We start from the raw sequence: 24,014 nt of genomic DNA, 5'->3' as shown, positions 1-24,014 counted from the left end.
GAGTCTAAGTGTGCTTTTAAGATACGAATGTGCTTGGGACTTCCCTGGGGGTCCAGTGGTTGAGACTTCACCTTCCAATGCAGGGGGTGAGGGTTCGATCCTTGGTCGGGGAGCTAAGATCCCACATGCCTCATGGCCAAAGAAACCAAAGCATAAAACAGAAGCAATATTGTAACAAATTCAATAAAGACTTTAAAAATGGTCCACATCAAAAAATCTTTTAAGAAAAGAAAGATACGAATGAGCTTATAATCACCGTGGAATTGCTAAAAGGCAGCTTCTGATTTAGCTGTATGAGAATTTGCGTTTCTTACAAGCTCCAGGTGATGGTGATGTGGCTGGCTGAGGCCTACACTATGATATTGTTTCCAAAACCTGCCAGATCATAAGGCAGACCTGAAATGTGCATCAAAACTTCAGATTCCCAGGATCCCCCTGAGGCCCACTCCCTAAGCCATCTCCAGAGGAGGGGCCTATGAATCTGTAATTTTAGTAAGTGCCTCAGAAAATTCTCACCATCAAGCAGGTCTGAAAACACTGACTTCTGACGGCAGATTCAGGAGTTACTGATTAATGACATCATCTCTGAGTCCTCTTTGTCTGTATACTGGAAGTTCTCAACCAGGGCTGAGGAGAAGCATCTGGGGAGCTCTGAAACTCTCCCTGCAAAGGCCACAAAGCAAGTTGATTACATCAGAACCTCGGAGGATGGGACCTAGGAAGTGGTACTTTTAAAAGATGCCCAGGTGACTCCAATGTGCAACTACATTTAAGAATCAGTGACCTTAGAAAACAGTCTCGCAGTTCCTCAGAAAGCTAAACATAGAGTTACCATATGACCCAACAATTCCATTCCTAGGTACATACCCAAGTGAATTGAAAACATATGTCTACACAAAAATTTGTATATGAATGTTCAGAGCAGCATTATTCAAAATAGCCAAAAAGCGGAAACAATCCAAATGTCCACTAAGTGGCAAAACAAATTAAAATAGTTGTGGTATAGCCATACAATGGAATATTATTTAGCCATAGGAAGGAATGATATGTTACAACATGGATGAACTTTGAAAACAATACATTAACTGAAAGAAGCCAGATACAAAAGACTATATATTTTATGATTCCATTTATATGATATACCCAGAATAAGCAAATCCATAGAGGTAGAAAGTAGATTGGTGGTTTCCAGGGGCCGGTGTGAAGGGGGAATGGAGAGTGATTGTTAATGGGTACAGGGTTGTATTTTGGGGTTATGAAAATGTTTTGGAACTAGATAGAGGTCGTGGTTGCACAACACTGTACATGTACTAAATGCTGCTGAATTGTATACTTTAAAATAGTTAAAATGGTAAATTTTAGGTTATGTGAATTTTATCTCAATTAAAAAAGGAAAAAAAAACCAGTGACCTATACAATTTCCTAATAGAGGTAGAGTCTAAGAAATCAGGGAAAATCTGGATGTGAGTGGATTAGCTCATTCAGAATAAACCTTAAGATAGGCCATATTTATGCCCCCATGGTCTTTGACCCTCTGCTAGAGGAGGGAGAAAAGGGTTTTTGAAAGCTTGATTGGAGGAGTGAATATTATCAGATCCCTAGGATTAAGGGCAAAGAAGCTAGTTTTCATCTGTCAGTTGAAGTTGTATTGATTTGAAAGTTTGCTCCCAGAATCTGGGAGGCTTGTGTGTTTTTAATGTTCAAAGGCTGATGGAGAAAGTGATTGCTGAGATGAGTCCTCTTAAAGTGTGGGCATTATTTAATGTGAATATAAACAGAAGGATGACCCACAAGGCTGAAGGTTTGGGGACCTGCAGGCAAGTGACAGTTAAGTTACATTTAAGCAGCCACACACCTGGGCGTGGAGACAGAGTGCCTTGAGGAGGGGAGGTCACGGGGAGGTCATGACCCCATGCCCTCAGTTGGGTGGGCCTTGCAGGAAGGGATGCTAGTGAGAGAGGTTGAAGATAGAGAGACCTCTCTTCTGGAAATTCAGCTTGTGTCATTTTTAAATTTTTTGTTTCATTATCAGTCTTCCTTGCTGGGCTTTAAACTCCACAAGAGCAGGGACCATGTCTATTACATTTACCACTGTGTGCTCAGCATGCTTGGCACACGGTAGAGGGTTCTCTGTTGACTGACAGCCAGAGGTCACAAGTAAAGCCCCTTGGTGAGGGGTGAATGCTGACAGTAGACCTGCCAAAGGAGGGGCTGAGGTGGGGGAGGGCAAGTCTGTGGGTAAACCTGACAGCACATGGGTGCCAAGAACTGGCTCATTTCACTCAACACTGAGAGGGAGAGACAGCGAGGTCACCAGGGGCTTTCAGGAAGTGATGACACCTGAGCTGAGTCTCAAAGGAGGACCAAGGGTTAGTGGGTCAGAGACTGGAAAGGCGATTCCTGCAGAGCAAGCAGCATATGCAGGGCCTTCGGGGCCTGACTAGCCCCAGGATTGTGGGGCCACTGCAGGGGGTCAGCCTGGCTGAGGCCTGGCTAGACGGCAAGTCCCTGGAGCGGGTGGCACCGTCAGACCTTGGGCTGCTGTCTGGAGGTTGGATTTGAGAGAGAAATAAAAATAGGAGGCTGCTGAAGTACTCTCAGAGAACGGCGCGGAGGGTTGCCTTGATGAACTGACATCGATGGTGAGCAGGAAAGAGGGGAAGGATGTGAGAGCGTTTGCGCAGGTAGAGCCGTTTGGATTTGGTGACTGAGTGCTGTTGTTGGGAGTGAGATGAAAGGAGAAGTCTAGGATAGGGATGATGATGGTGACAAAGACGATGCTTACGGCTAATGTTTGCTGAGGGTGTACGTGCCAGGCACTGTGCTACGTGTTTCATATACACCACGTCATTTGAGTCTCATCATGAACTATCGAAGCTCATGAGTGTATTTTTATACTCATGATACAGATGAGCAAACTGAGACCCAGGGAAGCTGTTACTTGGCCAAGGTCACCAGATTAGTATGTGGAACAGCCAAGGGCAGTCAGACCTAAAGAGCTATGCTCTTAACCATGCTCAGTACCGCCCCCAGTGTCTTAGCTTGGGTTGGCCAGGTGATGGCACCACTCCCTCAATCCGAGGAAACAGAAGGAGAAAAATGTTTGATTGGTGGGGAAATGACAAACTGAGCTGAGGACAAGTTGAACTGGAGATGCTGTGGGTTATTCCATGATAACCAACAGTCAAGAGGGCAGCTCTGGAGGGATCCTGCTGGGGTTGCAAGTCACGAGGATGAATGACAACCAAGAGCACGAGCATGAGGAGAGAAAAAGGCCAGGGAGGGACCAGTGTTCACCAAAGAACCAAACGTGTCCTTTGGATATGGCCATCTGGGAGCAAGATTAGTGCAGCCATAGGACAGAAGCAAAGTCTACTATTCTAAGGAAATTGGGTGCACAAGGAGGAAAGAAGAGTCACCAGAAGGGATCGGGGGAGGGGGGACAGAGAGCTTCTTTTTTCTTTCTTTTAATTGTTGAGATGAGAGCGATTTGCAAATGTCACAGGCTAGAGAGATGGAACCATTAGAAAGACGAATTTGATAATGAACGGGAGAGGAGAAAAGTGATGGAACGACAACCTTGAGGCAGCCGGAGGGATGAGGTGAGAGCATCAGTCTTCAAAAAGAAAACGAACACATCTTTTGAGTCTAGAGAAAAAATATAGGTTTGAATGCACCTTGAACAGGACCCAGGGGCTTTAGAAAGGTAAGATTTGGCCAACTGCTACAGCTATCATGCTCTACGTCCACTGCCACGTTTGCAGTGGCCACACTTCCCATGGGTTGCTCGCAGCCAAGACGGAGCATGGCAGGGAAATGATTCCCAGGGAACCCACTCCCAGGAGATGGGGGCTGACTGCTCAGATGGTTCATCTGGACACAGGGACTCCCCAAAGGCCGTGCTGAACCTTCCTCAGGTACATGGCGGTCTCAAGATACTTTCACCCAATCTTCCCTCCTTCCTTTCTTTACTTGGGGTCAGCCCTGCATTGCATCTGCCGGCTCCTCCCACTTTCCCCAACTCCCTATTTTCTCTCAAGAGTGCCTCTTAATACCATCCTTGTACATTTAGTCCTACTGGCATCTGCTTCTTAGAGGACCCAGACTAACATAGCCACCCAGGCACACATGGATAAAATCAGAAAGGTTGAGTTAGGGAGACTCGGATCCCTCAGTGGGAGGTGATGAACCTAAGGAGGCTGTGACGGTTCTGCGTGTGAGGGCAAAATGGGCGGTGGGAGTGCAGGGGGTATCCTGGTCACCTTCTCACAGAAGCCTGCAGCTCACTGTTGACTGTCTGCCAGGCACAAGATAGATTCTCAGGAGGTCCAGGCAGATGTGACCACATGAGGATGGATATGAATACAGACAAATGGATGGGGGCTGGTGGGCACCGGGGGAGAAGCTGAAGGGGTTCCCACTCTCTAATTCTCAGAGAGCAGGAAGTGAGGTCAGCTCTGTGAATATGACCAGTCCACGGGGTGGGACCTTGCAAACTGGAGGTTTGGAACAGCTGCTATGGTGAGAGGGAGGGAGAGACGGCTGACAAAGACTGTAATGAAAAGAGAATGGAGAAGCGGCAGGGGCAGGAAAATGTTTTAGGGCCTTGTAGGCCTTGGGAGGGTCTCTGGATTTTACACTAACTACTAAAGGGAAACCTTGGAGGGTTTCAAGCTGGGGCCCTACAGGACTGGATCTGTAACTTAGAAGGACATTCTGGATACTGTGGGAGATGAGAATGGATGCAGCAGACCAGTGAGGAGGTTACAGCAGTCATCCAGGCAAGAGATGACATGCCCCAGAGCCGGGCAGGAGCAGTGCAGATGCCAGTAGCTAAGAAAGTTCCCCTCTGATGACTCCTATTCTCCCACTGAAATAAGAAGCAGGGACACTGACATCACCTGAGAGGGGGGCTGGATGGGTAGGTGGGATTGTGCTTTTATCTATATGTTGGAAGGGTAGAAGAAAGAGGCAAAGTTGTTAAAAGATAAGTAATAAAAACTTACTTTAATGTATAAAATAGGTAACTAATGAGTACCTACTGTCTAGCACAAGCAACTCTACTCAATGCTCTGTGGTGACCTAAATGGGAAGGAAATCCAAAAAAGAGGGGGTATATGCATACGTATAGCTGACTCACTTTGCTGTACAGCAGAAACTAATACAGCATTGTAGAGCAACTATACTCCACTAAAAATTAAAAAAACCCTGCGTATTTAAGAAAGAAAGAAGAGGCTTAAATCTTTCATTACATTCCATTTTGAGCATTGGCCATAAGACTTATCTTTGATAGCATAGATTTTTTTTTTTTTGATAGCATAGATTTTTAAAAATCCCTGTATTTTCCTTGATAAGTGATACCTAGCCCCTCCTCCCAGTGAAGTAACCACTTGATTTCTTTGCAACTCATGAACTGCTGCAGTTCCTGTTAGGATGGGGCAGTAGTTACTGATTCCTGTCCACCAGACCTTCCCTGAGTGGTTAGATCTGTAAAATTCGTAAGTGTGTGTGTGTGTGTGTGTGTGTGTGTGTGTGAGATGATCACATGCACTCACACAACATGCACTATGTATGACAAAACTGCTTTGACAAAGGTTTGCCTTTTTAAACAAAAAGTGTGTCATATATTTTTATTAAATCATAGAAAACTCATTTGTATACAAATTTTTCCACTTTGGGGACAACGGAATATTAAACAGCTGGGTAACAAAACAGTTGAAAGATACATCTCACTTTAAGCAGAGACAAATTTTAAGTTGTCACATTTATTTAAAAAAATGTTGAAATAATCAGTAACAGGTTATTGGCTTTTTTCACCTTTGGGTCAGAGGAATATAGTATCTCTTATAAAGCCCCAATTCTCTTTAAGGATGCTTTTCATTACTCAAACCAACCATGAGTTTAAAAAGGTGATCAACTTGAAGTTTTAATACAAAATCAATTTCTTTTTCCCACCCATGGACTTTTAGGGTATTGTAAATGCCGAATTTCAGGACAGGGTCTCCTGTCACAGGACCTATTATGCTTCTTTTCTACAACAGCAAATGTGTATAATGGTACAGAATATATTTCAGAATAAGTTAAATATTAAGACATACAGTATGGCAATAATGTCCTACTTTTCTTTCTACCATGTAAATTCAAAAGTTCATCCTAATCTTACACGTTTATAAAAGGGTGAAGACTGAGGGATCCAGTGATAATGAAAATGCACAACCACCATCAGGACCACATTCTCTACACACTCTGGCTGAATATATACAAATGGTCCTGCCAGAATCATGCCTGCGTTTGTTCCACAGGGGATCTAAATGAACAGACGCTGAAGGTCACCAAACAAAAATGGGCAGTGGTTTTGCAGTTTAGGTTGTCACTTGTTCTGCTTTTGAGCAGAGACCCAGAGGTCACACTGTGACATGTCTGCACTCACCACAAACACTCACAGAACATAAACACAAATTAAATATTAGCAAACATTTTAAATTAAATTGAAGACCGCTATTTTTAAGTGCATGAAGTATTTCCCCCTAGCTTCTTAACGCGTGTTACAGAGCGAGAACTAAGATCCCGGGTAACATTTGTGTTCCTACGTATTAGAGGCCAACGTGCTTCCTTTCAGAACTCCCTGGAGTAACACATGAGATCTTCAGGGGGAAAAAAGGCAATTCTCCAATCTAAATGGAGGGATAGTCTCAAACAGTCATTTTCCCAAACTCCAGTTTGGATTTCAGACTCATTAAAGCAGGGACTCAAAAATGTGATCTTTGGGAGTGGCTCCTGGTGTCACCCGTGGTGACAGTCTGTGTCCCAGGACACTCGACTGACCCTTAATACTACAAGCCTCACTTCAAGCTGCCCCCAGGTCCTGGGACCCTGCTGTCAACTTGCAGACCTGGAGCTCTCCCAGGGAATGTGTAAACAAATCTGGGGAAAACCACGTTTCTGCAAGTTTTTGTTATGTCAGTGGTAAACCTCCTGGGCTAAGAAAAATAATAGGAAACGCCACCCCAATGGCAACTTCTCACGAGGCTTGTCTTCTGCTCATCCTGCTGTCGAAGACTATGAAGTCAACTCAAATATTCTTCGCCTCGCTTGCCCCAAATGGTAACTAAACAGAGTTAGAAGCTTTTCTTTGGACTACCTTATTCCTGAATTACGACAAATGCTTATCTGAGCAAACGTGGTCCACTACCTTGTTACTGGAGGTGAGTTGGAGAGGAGGCTAGGCTTTTGTGCAGGTTGGGATTCTGGCTGTGTCTGTTTCGACTTCGAACAGACGAGAACATGGTGTTGCAGCCCGGGACTTTGCACTTGTGGAGCTGGCGGAGGTGCACAGTTTTGTAGTGAGCCCTGAAGGTCCCTTTATTACTGTACGTCTTTTGGCAGAGGTGACATGTTATGGGCAGCCCAGACGGCAGGCTGGCAAGGCTCTGGTCGGCCTTCTCCATCAGGACGCAGATGGGATAGTCATCCTCCCCGGGGACCAGGCTCGCCCCTTCACAGTTGCCATCGCTGTCCTCCATGAGCACGGTGCCTTCCTCGCTTGCCCCGTCTGAGTCCCAGGAGGAATGGCTGCTACTCTCCGATTTCATGCTCGAGGTAGTACTCAAATCCAGGATGGTGCCCTCGCTTGGTGGACCGGAGGTGTAGCTCTCCAGGCTGGCGCTGTGGACTTGGGCTACTGGGTAAACCAGGCTGCCCATCCGACTCGTTCCCTTGAAGATGACAGATGTCGGGGAGGCTTGCTGTGTGAAAGCCACATCCTGACAGGCCTCCTTAGCCATATCTTTCAACAAGTAAGCTGCATGGAAATGGTCTTCACCGCTCTCCAACACTTCTTGAGTCAACACTTTTTGGTGGAGGTTTAGGTTTGAACTGTGTCTACAAGAGTGAAAAGACGGTTAGCAACGGGTTGGGCTGTTGTTTCTGTTGTGTTAAAGACAGCCTTCATTCTGCGTAGAGACACTAGGCAGATACCAGGAAAGCTTGTGGCGTGCGAGAAGTGATACAGTGTGTGTGTGGTGGACACTGCTCACTGCCGTTCACCACTTGTCACAAGTTAGCATTTGACCAGAAAGGTCAACGGAATATGTAGTTCTCTTCAGTTTCCACGATCTGATTGACACGTAAGTTCTGGTACCTTATCTTTAGAGAATGGCTAGACTACTTCAGTTAGGCCAGTTCAACTGGGACACTGGAACCAGGAGATCCCAGAAGAAAACTGGTCACAGACAATAAGGAACTAAGCAGAGGACTTTATTTCAATGAAACCAGGACATTTTATCTTCTAGAGCTGCACTGTCCAGTATGACAGCTGCTCATAAGTGTATGAGCACCTGAAAGGTGGCTATGACATATACTAAAATGATAATATTTTGGATAGGCTGAGTGAAATAAAATATGTTACTAACACTTACTTCACTTGTTTCTTTTTACTTTTTCAATGTGGCTACCAGAAAATTTTAAATTTCCTATGTGGCTTGCATGGTGGTCTAGAGTATTTGCATGCTCACCCCCACGCAAGTTCTACAGGTGTGATAATCTGACTGGCTAGAAATTGTATGTGTGTGCATGAGTGTATGTGTGCTAAATTTAGTTCAGATCTGCAACATTTCACTATATACCAGGCAGAAATCCTGCAAATGCAGCACCGTGAGCACACTGCCAACCATCTACCCAATGATTACTCCTAAAGGGCAGATAATAAGTATCCATTAGGACACATGCCTTTTACTCATAAGATATCATTTGGATGTAACTTGTCAATCAATGTCGGCCTTGCTCGGAGATCCCCTAACTATTGACGAGCAAAAACACCCCTTACCAGAGGGTACAATCTTAAAGGTGATTGGAGAATTATTCCAAACAGGGAAAATACCTCCTCCAACACAGATCAGAATGCATGCCAGGGTCAAACTGGGAAAAACACCCTCACCTAAATGACAAGGAATCAAATTTTCTCTTCTAAATCTCCAAGGACATATGGAAGGGGTGTTACTCATAAAATGTATCAAATTTACTTCTGAACTTCTTTTTTTTTTTTTTTTTTTTTTTTGCGGTATGCGGGCCTCTCACTGCTGTGGCCCCTCCCGCTGCGGAGCACAGGCTCCGGACGCGCAGGCCCAGCGGCCATGGCCCACGGGCCCAGCCGCTCCGCGGCACGCGGGATCCTCCGGGACCGGGGCACGAGCCCGCGTCCCCTGCATCAGCAGGCAGACTCTCAACCACTGCGCCACCAGGGAAGCCCTGAACTTCTTTTTAATCCTCTTATACATTCTTTTCTTGGGACATAATCAGAATTATACTCCCAGATCACCCACTTTGCAAGCAGCTCTTCTCAACTGCAACTCTGCCCTGTGATTATGTCAGCACCCTGGGTTGAAGGGGCAGGTATGTCTCGGCAGAAAACCAGACATTAGATTGACATACAGGTTCCAGTATACACAAGTGGTCAAAAAAAACGTCTGACAAACACATTTACTGGAACACCTTGCACAGAAAGGTCCCTGATGCAACAAAGCAAACCTCTGGGCCCTTTGCTCAACTCCTGAGGATCCCATGAACACCAAGAGCTAACATGTGGGAAGCCCTCTCTCCTCCTTAACCATCCTCAGAGGGTTAGATGCACTTCCCAAGGTGCCATGTCCCCTGAGACCAGTGAGTACCACAGCTTCAAAAACCCTGTGGACCACGTGCCAGGCTTTCTGTTTCCAGGACTAATGCTGTGCCTACTGCCCAGGTCTGCATTTCTTCCCTTCAACCTCTACACCTCCCCCCTCCAACTCTTCCCTCCCGTTTGTGACTATTTAGATTAGCTGAGACCAGTGGTTTTCAAATTGCGGTCTGGGTACCCCTAGTGGTCCCTGAGATCCTTTCAGGATGTCCCTCAAGTCAGACTCCTTTCATGATGATACTAAGACATTGTTTTCCCTTTTCAGGCTCATTCTGTCACTAGTGTAGAGTGGAGTTTTCCAGAGGCTACGTGACCTGTGATATTGCAACAGATTGAATGCAGAAGCTGGTATGAGAACCCAGTCGTCTTCTACCAGACCAGACATTAAAGATGTTTGCAAAATGTAAAACAAAGCCACTTCTCACTAAGTTTTTGATCCAGAAAATGTAGTTATTTTTCATAAAAATGTAATGGTAACGCATAATAGGTTTTTTAAGTGATGTGATACGTATTTTTTCAATTTTAATTTCTAATACAGTAAATATTGATAGATATAAACCCAAATAGACAAAAGTTCTTGAGGGTCTTGAGGTTTTAAGAATTTGTAAAGAGGCTGTGAGACCAAAACTTCTGCAAGCTGCTGGATTAGACAGAACTCCTCTGGGAAACCATCCCTAACTTCTCAGAGAGTTTGGTTAGGCGCCCTCCCATGTGCCCGTAACAGAACACCCCCGCTTCTAGCAGCCACCACCTTCAGCTGTAATCACCTGCTTACTGCTCTGTCTTCCCCACTGGCCTTCGTGGGCAGGGACTGTGTCTAGAGCACCTAACACAGAAGGTTATTAACTATTTGTTGGATAAGTATCCACAGTGCTGTCCTCGTCCCTTTGTGATGGGTCCTAGGAACTGCTGTTGGCAGTAGCAGTGGCTTGAAGAGAGGACATCAGTTATCATTACAGCCATGCAATTCTCATCTCTGACTCAGAAAAATGGTGGTGGGCCCGGGACTGCTCACAACGTCCTGTTTAAAATAGTATCATTTTAATCACAGATTCTAGGGAAAATGCAGTCCAAGTTCTAGACTACTAGAATTAGTGGTTTACATTTAGAATGAAAGATGTTTTCCTGTGGTGGGGCAGGAGGTTTGCATCACAAATAGGTTCCAAAATAAGAAAATGTTAAATATATGAAAAATAAATATAAATAGTATCTTAAATTCAATATGTCTTCTAATTTAGTAGACAATGTAGGTCAGAACAGTATCATAAATATCAAGGATAACCTGACCGATATGACTATCTCTTCTTTATAACGACAGCTTATTCACGATCGAACACCCTTCCTGGAGGGTGGAGGAGGGGCACTGGCTCACTAATTTGGGTATCTTGGTGGTTTGGTGCAACATCCAGCAACAGAAACAGGAATTTTAACTAATATCACCCCTGCCGTACCCTCTCTGCTCAAGACAATGTGTGTGTTCTTAGGAGCCCTGTCCAGGAATGTGTGTGGGAGTCTATACATTTTCACCCTCTTAATAAATTAGGTGCTACAACTTGGACTGAGGCAATGGTGGTGTTGAGCTGCTCGAAGTCAAGCTTGTTTGAGAGAAGGTAACATTTTGATATTCTGTGAACCATTTAGCATCCACAATGCTACATTTCATCAGTGAGCTGGTTCTCTCCTTAAAGCCTCCTAGGGTCATCTTTTGGTAAGCTTCCTCTTCCCTTTACAGGCTGGGGAGGAAGGCGACCTGAAGAGTGGTTATGCGACTCAAGTTCATTAAGAAAAGCACAAGTAAGATAGTAACGCCAGTGCTGTGTCCCCAGAGCGATGAGAGATACTCTATACCCGGGCACTCTGTACAAACAGTCTGACTCTGTGTGGTGGGGTCATGAAAACCCGGCACTGAAAGACTTCTCATCTTTGAACCATACATCACAGACACTGAAATAACCTGTGAATTGCCTTTACTCTTTGATAGCTTAGTATTTCAAAAATCTTCAATCAGGCAGTCATTCTTCCTTTCAAAAATAGTGGTTAAATAGAAATCGGAGAAAACGTTTCATTCTGTGGACTTCATAGTGTGAAATGAAAATCAGACAAGTTTTGGGGAGCTACAATCCTAACTTTAAAAGCTCCCCCGCTTCCTCCCCCTCTATTGTGTGAACTAGTTCATGACGCCTTATCCCAAGCCCTTGGGGCCAGATGTTTCTGAATCCAGAATTTCTCAGGCTTTAAAAAGGCAGAATGATGCATATACTGTCATGTCATGGCAATGCCCCCATAATAAATCCATTAACATTTCTGTACGGAATATACAGTAAAAAAATCCACACAAAGGGAGATTTAAAAAGATTAAAATAGCCTCACATCATTTCAGGTCAGGTTTTGTGGCTAAATGAGTTTACATTCTGGAATTGAAAATCCAGGAATCTGGAGCTATAGAACACCGTTTCTCAATCTGTGGTCCCTGGAATAGCATCAGTGTCCCCTGGGAACTCAGCAATGCAAACTCTCACATCTCATCCCAGACCAAGTGAAGCAGAAATTCTAGGGGGAGGGCTCAGAAGTCTGTTTTAACAACCCTCCAGGTGACTCAGATGCATGCTAAAGTTTAAGAACCCCTGCCTTGGAAGAAATGATTGCCACCAGACGTCTTACCTGTCTCTGCTCCTGCGGGAGGGGAACGTGGCCTTACAGCCCTCCATCGTGCACGTGTGCGTTTCTTTGGCATGCAGGTTCTTGTGATGCATCTTCACACCGCAAGCGTTTTTAAAAGTCTTCTTGCAGATGTCACACTGGAAGCGATTTTCCTCCTTCGGCCTCGCTAATGTGTGCTGACCTGAGTGCTCCAGCTCTTTGGAATCTTCAAAACAAGGAAAAGCCATCCCCCCGCTGGACAAAGCACTGAGGAGGCCCCCAGCCAGCAGGCGCTGCTGCAGTTTGACGTAGTCAGGAAAAGGGACACAGGGCTCCACCCCGGGGGTGAGGTGAGGTTCACGGCCACCATCCTCCCCTTCCCGTGGCACCACGGTCAGCACTGACTTCTGCTCAGTCTCCCTCTCCGAGTTGTATGTGGCCTGCTCGGGGGTTTGGCGGAGGGCTCCGCTGGACTCGATCGCCGGTTTGAGATGGCAGGGCCTCTCTCCTTCAGGACCAGGCTTCCCTAAGCTTCCCAATGGGGCTCTGTCTGACCGGGGGCTGCAGGCCTCCAGCTCGTCTTCACTGACCACCTGCAGGGGCATGTCTTCATCTGAGCTGAGCGTGTGCCTCTTCTCATCCACTATCTCCACAGCCTCCTTCTCTATTTTGATGGGCATACTGGACTTGCGTGATTTCTTCTTGGGCAGGGCATCGAATGGCATTTCGTTGGAAACCAGTTGTTCCGGGATTGAAGAGGACAGCAGAGGGAGGGAAGGTAGCATCCCAGGTGTGTTTGCTAGCTCAGCCGGGGTGGCCGGACTGCGGTAGAAAGGAAGGACCGGCTGGACCGTCTTCAGGTTGGGAAAAAGCACTCCGTTTTGGCCGATGCTTGGGAAGGCTGGCTGGCTCCGGGAATCCTCCCCTGAACCAGTGTAGCCAGGGAAAGGTCGACAGTCTGGAGAAGTCACCCTGAAACCGGGGCGCTTATAGCTCTCAGAGGCAGCCAGGTTCAGGCTGTTCCTCAGGTCTTTGTCCCTGTTGTTTCTGTTCATTGGCATGTGCAGCCGGGGGTTGGGGTTGGCGCTGTGGCGGTTCCGGCTCCTCAGGGAGCTGAACACCATGTTACAGCCTTCGATGGTGCACTTATGCTTGATCTTCAGGTGGACGGCATTGTAGTGGATCTTGAGGGTGCCTTTGTCGTAGAAGGTCTTCTCACACGCTGTACAGAACACCCGGCCCTTCTTTGTGCCGAGGCTGTTCCTCTCAGACTTCACTTTGCCCTCTGGGGACAACTGTGTCCTTTCGAGCTTTGTGATGATGTTGTATGAGCTGGAGTCACTTAAATGGGCACTGTCTTCCTTTTTAGTAACAGGACCTGGACAGTTTAGACACTGCTCTTTTTCAACCTGAAATGGGGTGGAACTGGAAGTTAAGAAGCTGCTGTTGGGGAAGGGTCCGTGGATTTCCTGTTTGGGGTCCTGACTTTGGTCCTGACCCTGCTCCAGCACATATGGTTCGGGCACTGACCCTATCAGTGCGGGAGGCACGGGGTTGAAGAACTGAAAGGGCAGCATGAAGGTCATGTTGTTTATGAGGTTCTCAAAGGGGTGTATACTGCCGGGGTTTCCTTTGTCTACAGGAGGGGGGAGGCTGCCACTCCGGTGGCTGCAGCTCTCGATGAAAGCCCTGATATCTACGTTCGCCGTGGAGGGCGGGATGATGATGGACTGCTCTTCCTTCTCTTGAATTACCATGAGCTCAACGATAGACTTGGTCTCTCCAAAACGAAGGAACTGCTGCAAGGTGGCCACCTCTTCCTCACTGGTCATGATGCTCCAGTGATCCAACACCTTTCCTGATGCATCCTAAACCCAAACCAGAATTAAAAAGGGCAATTAATTTACGATTCCTTACCCTTTTCTCTAAGAAAGGAACCACGTATGTGGCCAGGGCCTCCACCAGCACCACAGGGCACTTTCGTACGTATTAGAAAAAGACACCCCTGTGAGCACAAGGCTTGATGAGTTCAGCCCTCGCTCACCCCACTGTCCTAGGACAGAAACTCTGTCCAGAAAATAAACTGCACAAAGGTAAGCAGTGGTCCAGAAGAGAGAAATAAAATGATATCACTCAAGCCTAAGGGAAGTTTGGTGATTATTTTCCATCTTATTTCAAACGAATTGGTTGTCTTGCATCAGGCATAATTTTCCTCCACTAAAATTAAAATATGTATCATTTGAACAATAGTAACTTCTTTATCTAAAGAGTATAGATGAGGCAATCAGGCCTAGATATAGTTCAAGTATTTATTCGCTGCAAGTTTAATAATCTTTCCCAAGCAACTAACATTGAAAAACAAATGAACCTGTATTGATCTATTGCCTATGTTCACAAAGCAGAGCTGTAATTACACTGGAGTGTTGGAGATCTTTCAAACTCTAGCAAGGCCTAACTTTTCCCAAAACTACAATAAATATTTTATCACAGAACATGTATTTGATGGCCTACTGAGATTTTTCACAGTGCATGTAAGAGTTCTGAAGATGATGAGGAATGTAACATCATAAATTTTTCATGCACTAGAGGTTCAAGGTAATTGATTCCATATTTTTAATCCTAACACTAGAAAGCAAGATTATTAGGATCATTAAATATTGATCTATGTCATAATGTAAGATCATAATGCTGCTCTACATAAAAGGTGGTTTCTAGCCTGCTGGGGGTCCTGCACTCGAGGTGAGCAAACATGTTTCCAGAGGAAGACTGGAGGCATTGTCAGAGTTCAAAAGAAGTGGGTTCAAATTCTCAGTCTGCTGCATACAAGCTGAGTGACTTCAGCAAGATTTAGAAGCACTCAGTCTCTGGTTTTCCAACTGGAAAATGGGGATAATCTACCTACCTTGTGAGATTACTGGAAGAGGGTCTAAGTCAATAAATGGTTGTTATTAGTGTTTGTTTCAGGGTTATGGCCCAGCTAAGTTAGACTGAAGTGTATGTTAGTCTTGGAAATAACATTCATCCGCCCATTTCGTTGAAATTTTTATCAAAGTTAGCTGACATTTTCTAGCGTAGTGACAAGAAAGAAAATGCTGTAGCTGTTTCATATGTCAGAGAAATGACAGAATTCACACCAGGGAATATGTTCTTTGCTGTTGAAACACCTTGATAGCCTCTCTGGATAGGAAGCATAAGGCCTACCCCCCACAGTATGGTACAGAAAAAGAGGTACAACTACTCTGCAAAGGAAAGAGATGAGAGAAGGGACGAAAGGCATGGAATGATGGAGAGACGTAGAGAAAATGCGAGGAGGCCAAAAGGAACTGGGGAGGCAGAGAGAGAATGAGCCAGAGCATGCACACAGAAATATCACAAGGTGATGGAGCCTGGGTAGGAAAATTAGCAGTAGGATGGATGGCAGAGGGCTTTAAAGAACAGGAAGGTGTGGCATGAAACTGTAACTGTTTGCTGTGCCGTTCTGCAATGTAAGTTCCCTTCCTCAACCCCACACTCTCAGTAAAATCTGAAACATGATGTCTTGTGTCAGTAAATAGTTTGAGGATAATAAAAGAAACGGAGGCAGCACCAAGGATGGGGCAAATGGCTGACTGTGGAAGAGCTGGCTGAGTGAAACCTAAATCAGAGAATATGTAATGCTCCCGCATCCTCAAGTCTTACAGATACCTTGAGGAAAGGCACTGGATTTCACCCAGAACATGAGGTAGGGCTTAAGACATTAGAAATGACTATGAAAGGGAAGGATGACTACCAATGGCTGTAGCACTCACTGTAGGCAACTGGGTTACATCAGTTCCATGGACACGAGCTTCGGAAGACATTCTAGGAGAACAGTGCCCATGGTCCCCATACCTGCAGCACGTATCCACGGATGTAATCCTGGAGGGTCCAGTCCAAGGCATGGAGGATCTGGAGAACCTCATCTTGCTTCAACACACTGAAGAGCCGGTCCAGTAGGATTTTCAGGCGAACAGGGATGGCCTGGGTCCCATACAGCATGAGGCTGCTGATAGCAAACACCACGTTGGACTGAACAATCTCCACCTGGCTTGCTGGATACACGGGGGGAATCCTTAGCTTACTTAGAGCTGAAAAAGTGAATTGAAGAAATATCGTTTTTCAAGATTCTACTTTTAAGAGAAACACTGCACAGAAGTAGGTTAGCGCTAACTCTCAGTTATTTGTTCCAGTAGAAAAACCACAAATATGCAAACAATTAATAATCTTAATAGCTATCTGGCTCCAAGTTATTCTCAGGAACTTCTAAAATAAAATGGACTAGCCTGAGAGGCTTCTTTTCTCCCTTTCCTGTGGCATACCTAAGGAGTAAAACAGCCGCAAGTAGGGACCGTGCACGGAAAACAGGTAAAAACGAAGGCGGCAGGTGCATAATCAAGAGGATGGAAAACCAGGAAGCATGGGGTCTGGGGAAGAACCTGGACTTGGAAATCCAACAGATCTGGGTTTGAGCCCTGGTCTGCCACTATCTAGTTGTTGGGCTGGGCAAGTTAAGCCACTGAACTCCATGCTGTCCAATGCAACAGTCATCAGTCACATATGGCTATTCAAATTTAGATTTAAATTAATTAACATTAAATAAAACTAAAAATTCAGTTCACCAGTTGCGCTAGTCACATTTCAAGTGCTTGCAGCCACATGTGGCTAGTGTAGGGCTGTCAGGTATAGCAAATAAACAAATAAAAATTAAACTTGAATATACATTTCAGATAAAAAATGAATAAGTGGTATACACTTAAACCAAAAATATTCATTGGGATATACTTAGGCTAAAAAATTATGTATAGTTTAACTGAAATTCAGATTCAACTGAGCATTGTTTTTCCATCTAGCAACCCTGCGTTAGAGGCTACTTACTATATTAGGCAGCACAGAACATTTCTATTGTTGCAGAATGACAGCCCTGAAGCACCATTTTCTACATCTTTAGAAGGGGGTTGATAAACACTTATCATATAGAGTTGTTAAGATTCAAAGAGATAACATATATAAAGCTCTTAGGCTGTTACCTGGCACATAGCAGTAACTTACAAATGTTAGCTGTCATTCTTAGATATTAAATCTGTTCCTGAATAACTGTAAGTTATTTAAAGGGTACACTAAAGGCCAAGAGAGGGGGCAAAATAAAGTTACCGTGGGCCACCCATCCATGTCTGCACTGCTCACACTGACGGTGGTTTATTTTCCCTGGTTTGAAGCTTTGGCAACTACAGTTCAGAGTACAGCCGATGGCCTGCAGAAGAGAACACAGGGATACCTGGCATGTTAGTGAGGTGTGGAACACACATCACATTTACATAACAAAACACACTCCTCCACTGAGCAACGTTCTTTGAGTGATGTGTGCCCACTCTGTGCCAGGCCCAGACCTGTATAGTGTATCCTGGAAAGCGGGGAAGCTGGCCCCAGACCTGGAGACGGTGAACATGCTACACAGATATTCTGCATGCGAGAATGGGCTAAAATCCCAGAACTCTTTATAAGAAAGGATTACAGGTGGGAAGGAAACATCTTGCTTGTTATTAAGGACACAGAAAGGGTGAAGAAGAGTCACATTCTCACTGAATCTCTAAGTTGACCAGAACAGCAACCCTGAAAGGTATACAAGGGCTACCCTGACACAAGTAAATAGGAGAGCAATCAGAACTGAGAGTAACACACATGTGTAATTCGTTACCCCCCAAAATGAGGCAGAGGCTGAATATCAAGATAGATTTGAGGACATGCAATGGCTGACCACACTGACGATGATTCCCTGACCCCGCTCACTGGACTGTGTGACCGACAGATGCACACAGGCTGGACAAGCCCTGCGTCGATGCCCAGGTGCAGTCGAAATGTCAGGTGTGGTGTGGGGGTGTGGAGTGTGCAAACACACAACTGAAATTGAAACTGGAGATGTACGTGACAACAAAGTTCTAGTATTAAGAACAAAGCTTCGTGTGTATTTTTTTTTTTTTTTGCGGTACGCGGGCCTCTCACTGTTGTGGCCTCTCCCGTTGCGGAGCACAGGCTCCGGACGCACAGGCTCAGTAGCCATGGCTCACGGGCCCAGCCGCTCCGCGGCATGTGGGATCCTCCCGGACCGGGGCACGAACCCGTGTCCCCAGCATCAGCAGGTGGACTCTCAACCACTGCGCCACCAGGGAAGGCCACTTCACGTGCATTTTTAAGATGAATTTCTCAAAAGGGGATAGAGGTCTGAGGAACGTAATCTATTATTAAAGAGAAAAAGTTCTCACAGGAGCTCTGTCAGTGAGATTCCTGGGAAGCACTGCTGTGTGGAATCTGTATGATTCAAGAGAGCTTTGACACTGGGGAGTGTCTCTGTGTTTGGAGGGGATGAAAGAGCCCTATGACTATGGGTTTAAACCCTCCATGTGACAATTAAGGGACTATGTGGCCTTGGGTGGGGACAGGGAAGAGGAGAATCTGGCCTAGGACACTTTAAGGAGTATATAACTAGTCCTCACTCAAAAATCAGTTGCTGGTGGGATTGTAAAATGGTGCAGCCACTTTGGAAAACAGTCTGGCTGATCCTCACAAACACAGTTACTATACAACCAAGCAATTCCACTCCTAGGTATAAGCTCAAGAGAACTGAAGACATACATCCACGCAAAACTTGTACCCAAACTTTAAAATCAGCATTATTTATATTAGCCCCGAAGTGGAAACAACCTCAATATTGATCAGCTGATGAATGGATAAACAAAATGTGGTATGTCCATACAATGGGATATCACTAGGCAATAAGAATGAAGTACTGATACCTGCTAAAACATGGGTGAACTCTGAAAATATTATGCTAATGAAAGAAGCCAAGTACAAAAACTCACAGGTGGAATGATTCCATTTATGTGAACTGTCAAGAACAGGCCAATCCAGAGAGGCACAAAGCAGACTAGTGGTTACCGGGGTCGTGGGGAGCAGGTAGGGATGAGGAGTGACTGCTAATGGGTGGTAGTGGGGGTAAAGGGTTATCTTTTTTGTTTTCATCTTTTAAAAAAAATTAATTAATTAATTTTTGGCCGTGTTGGGTCTTTGTGTCTGTGGGTGGGCTTTCTCTAGTTGCGGCCAGCGGGGGCTACTCTTCGTTGCAGTGCGTGGGATATACTCCTAGGAGTAGAACTGCTGGATCATATAGTAACTCTATGTTTAACTTTTTGAGAAAAATACCAAACTGTTTTTTAAAGTTTATATTCCTACCAGCAGTCTATGAGGGCTCTGATTTCTCCACATCCCCACCAACACTAGTTACTGTTTGCCTTTTCTACTGTAGTTATCCTACCAGGCATAAGTGGTATCTCATTGTGGTTTTGATTTGCATTTCCCTGACGGCTAATGGTGTTCAGCATCTTTTCATGTGCTTGATGGCCATCTGTATGTCTGTACAGATCTTTTGCCCATTTTTAAATTGGGGTGTCTTTTTAGCATTGAGTCATAAGAGTTCTTTATATACTCTAGGTACAAGTCCCTTACCAGATATACGATTTGCAAATATTTTCTCCAATCCTTGGCTTATCCTTTCACTTTCTTCACAGTACCCTTTGAAACACAGATAGTTTAAATTTTGACCAGAGTTTCTTTTCTTTTCTTTTTTTTTTTTTTTGCAGTACGCGGGCCTCTCACTGTTGTGGCCTCTCCCGTTGCGGAGCACAAGCTCCGGACGCGCAGGCTCAGCGGCCATGGCTCACGGGCCCAGCCGCTCCGCGGCATGTGGGATCCTCCCGGACCGGGGCACGAACCTGTGTCCCCTGCATCGGCAGGCGGACTCTCAACCACTGCGCCACCAGGGGAGCCCCAGAGTTTCTTTCTGAGGTGATGAAAATGTTCTAAAATCAGGCAGTAGTGATGGTTGCACAACTCAATGAATACAGTGAAACCACTCAGTTGTATACTTTATAAGGGTGAATTTTATTGAATTATATTTTGATAAAAATATTATTTTAAAAAATCAGTCCACTATACTCCTATTAGAATGGCCAAAATCCAGAACACTGACAGCATCAAATGATTGTGAGGATGTGGAGCAACAGAAATCTCATTCATTGCTGATGAGAACGCAAAATAGTAATAAAGCTACTTTGGAAGACGGTTTGGTGGTTTTTTTATAAAACTAAGCACACTCTTACCGTACAATCCAGTAACTGCACTCTTTGGTATTTACCCAAAGAAGCTGAAAACTTATGCCCACACAAAACCTGCACATGGATGTTTATAGCAGCTTTATTCATAATTTCCAAGACTTAGAAGTAGACAAGATGTCCTTTAGTTGGGAAATAGATGAACTGTGGTACACCCAAACAACAGAATATTATTCAGCACAAAAAAGACATGAGCTATAAAGCCATGAAAAGACATGGAGGAAATGTAAATGCATATTATTAAGTGAAAGAAGCCAATCTGAAAAGGCTACATACTGCATGATTCCAACTTTAAAACATTCTGGAAAAGGGAAAACTATGGAGACAGTAAAAAGATCAGTGGTTGCCAGGGGGTTGGCAGGGGTTGGGGAATGAACAGGAAGAACACAGAGGATTTTTAGGGCAGTGAAAATACTCTGTATGATACTATAATGATAGATACTTGTCATTGTACATTTTTCCAAACCCATAGGGTGTACAACACCAAGAGTGAACTCTAAGGTTAAACCATGGATTTTGGGTGATTATGATGTGTCAAATGTTGGTTCATCAATTGTAACAAATGTACCCTCCGGTGAGGGATGTTGAAAATAGGGGAGGCTATGCCTACGTGGAGGTAGGGGATATATGGGAAATCCTTGTACTTTCCTTTCAATTTTTCTATGGATCTAAAAGTATTCTAAAAAAATAAAGTCTTTTAAAAAACCAGTGACCTACCTTAAATACAAGTTAAACTTTACATGATTTGACCGTTATCTACAATTTCTTTTGGATTACAATGGGCCTGAACAGAACAACTAGACAGAGATTTTCAGGTGAAGGAATAGGGCTGTTTATAACTGAGGTGTACAGCAGACAGCAACAGTGTTACCTAATCCCTTCAACAGGCTATCAAAAAACAGGAAATACGGGTAAAAGGGTTTTGCTCTTTGTAAAGTCATAGAATATAACATAAAGAACTCCAGATGGTCAGAACAGTCTCTCACTCTAATAATGCATACATTCTCATCTGGGGTATACCATCCCCAAAGGGTGAAAGCTATTCCATTCTTTTTATGTATAGAGCACACATATACATACATAAACAGATATATAGTATATGGTGTGAAACTAAAATTTCATTGTGGTAGGCACAATTAGAAAAAAATTTCTAAAGTCTCCTTAGATGCGTGTGGGGGGGTGAATAATGAAAAATAAGATCAAGAAATATTGCTCTAATGACAGAAATTATTTTACTTTTTGGTTATAGAGTTTCTACTTGTGTACACATATACAAATGTATTATTGATAAATATACAAACACACACATCTATATACCTGCACACATAATTATATAGTTATCTTGACTGGAAGTTAAAGGATAAAAATGAGTAATGGTTTAGTTTCTGCTACACACTGTCAAAATTTAAGAGTGTCATTACCTCAGTTTGCAGCATTCTTATGTTGTCCAGCTTCTAAACTTCCCTGCGACTCCCTGAATGTCAGCTCACAGGCAAACCAATCATCTATACTCTCAATAGCTACCGGCACACTTAGTACTAAACCTCTGAAATATTTCACCACCTACATTCTACAAATATGACTGTTTTAATGGAAATTTTTAAAAGAAGAAAAGTTCTTATTTTGGATTATGTCCCTCAAGATGCTATTCATTCTTTAAAAACAAGGTATTGGAACTATATAAAGTGAATTCACATTTTATTTACTTGGAAAATAGGACCTGCCTGAATTAGAGAAAGATGTCCTTGAGCACATACTTCCTTCACTCCCTAAAGAGTCTGCTCAGAAGGCTGACTCATGGGAAGCCCCCAGGAAACTCTGAGTGACACTATCTCAGGCCCAGCACAGTGAAACTACAGAGGGAACAATTCCAAGCACATTTCATAGCCTAAGGTTGAAACTCATTTTTTTCTGCATCTCTGGACACCAACTCAGGGTTTCTCAACGTCAGCATTATAGACATTTTGAGCTGGATAATTATTTGTGGTGGGCGCTGTCCTGTGCATTGTAGGATGTCGAGCAGCATCCCTGGTTTCTACCCACCAGGTGCCACAGTAACACCTCCCTTCCCCAGTTGTGAAAACCAAAATGTTTCCAGACATTGTCAAATGCCCCTAGGGGCAAAACTGCCCCCAGTTGACACTCCCTGATCTAACCTGACTATTCACAGTTATAGCAGCTTCTAGTTTGGGGACTGAATTTTAAGCAGTTTTATCTGTAATTCCAATGTATGAATGCTGCTTTATAAGAAACATTCATGTGGTTCTATATGAACCTGTTTGAATAAGGCTTTAATAAAGCTCATTAAACATCTATGGAAATAAATCTCAGAAGAATTATTTATGAACTAAAAATGCTAATTACAGTGTCTAAGAAAACTTCCAATATTAAAGCCCTTGGGTTTTTTCCACCCATCTCAGAATCCCACGATGTAGTAAAATTATAGCACCATTATCTACAAATTAAAACTTCTAAGATGAAATCAAATCAAAAATTCTAATTACAGGACAAAAAGTACTCATGTAAATCAATAATGGAAAACTCTTAAAACTTACATCCTTTCTTTCAGAATCCTGATACTTGTTCCATTCTTCAGAAACATAAGACAGATAGATGTTTACAACATTCCGAACTCATCAAGACATGATTATTGCTTTTTACGCACTCATTTTAATCAGACTATTTCCGAGTTGTTATTAATCACTTTGATGTGCTACAAATCAACATTCAAAATTCTGGTTTGCCTTTTTGTAACTATCATTTGCTCATTCATTCACCCCAAAATTACTAATACACCCAGTATAGGATGGATGATTTGGTTTTTTTCAGTTTGGGGATGGAAAGTCATGACCTAGATTTTAGGTAGATTTGAGGGTCCCACTTCCTCTCCCAGATACCCTCTACCTTCAGCTTGGGGAGATGCTGCCATGGGCCTTTTGTCAGTAGATGCTGACTTGAACTCCTAGCAGTGGCCAGTGCAGGCACACAGTGGGGTAGATGCACAGACATCCACTGCTAGACAGTGCAGGCCTTTGATGGGATTTGAATTATTGAGCTTGAGAGTAAAAACTGTGCACTTCAAAGCTGTTTTCATCTCTAGTACATGCAAACATTTTCATATCACTGAAGATAAATTCAGGGGGATACTCTTGGGGGACCAGATGGAAGTGGGGAGGAGAAAAATCATAGAGGACTTTTGGGATTTCCAGATTCATGGTATTGACCCCTTTGAGGGAAGTCATTTGCGATCTGGCTCAGGAACAAGACTGAACTGCATACCAGCCAGACAACTTTGTAGGGTTAAGTTACTTAGTCTGCCTTGTCCAACAGTAGCCACTAGCCACATGTGGCTACTTAATTAAAATAAAATAAAATTTAAAAATTCAGTTCTTTGGTCACTTAGTCATATTTCAAGTGCTTGGGAGCCACATGTGGCTAGTGGCTATTGTACAGGACAGCAGAGAGGAGAACACTTCCATCATCACACAAAATTCTACTGGGTAGTTCTGAGTCCAAAG

General features: G+C 44.1%; 1 protein-coding gene across 1 annotated transcript in view; it reads right to left on the bottom strand.

Moving 5' to 3' along the window:
- Window positions 1-7,162: 7,162 nt before the first annotated feature.
- BNC1 (basonuclin 1) overlaps window positions 7,163-24,014 on the bottom strand; it is a 30,167-nt gene continuing 13,315 nt past the window's right edge. Inside the window, exons 2-5 of the mRNA XM_032624038.1 lie at window positions 17,483-17,582; window positions 16,184-16,419; window positions 12,335-14,181; window positions 7,163-7,881 (exon numbers count right to left, since the gene is read on the bottom strand). Coding sequence (XP_032479929.1) covers window positions 7,197-7,881; window positions 12,335-14,181; window positions 16,184-16,419; window positions 17,483-17,582 — 2,868 coding nt within the window. The 3' untranslated portion in view covers window positions 7,163-7,196. The remainder of the gene's footprint in view (window positions 7,882-12,334; window positions 14,182-16,183; window positions 16,420-17,482; window positions 17,583-24,014) is intronic.

This window comes from Phocoena sinus, chromosome 2 (assembly GCF_008692025.1).
Source record: "Phocoena sinus isolate mPhoSin1 chromosome 2, mPhoSin1.pri, whole genome shotgun sequence".
Taxonomy (NCBI): domain Eukaryota; kingdom Metazoa; phylum Chordata; class Mammalia; order Artiodactyla; family Phocoenidae; genus Phocoena; species Phocoena sinus.
This window is presented reverse-complemented; position numbering and strand designations above follow the sequence as displayed.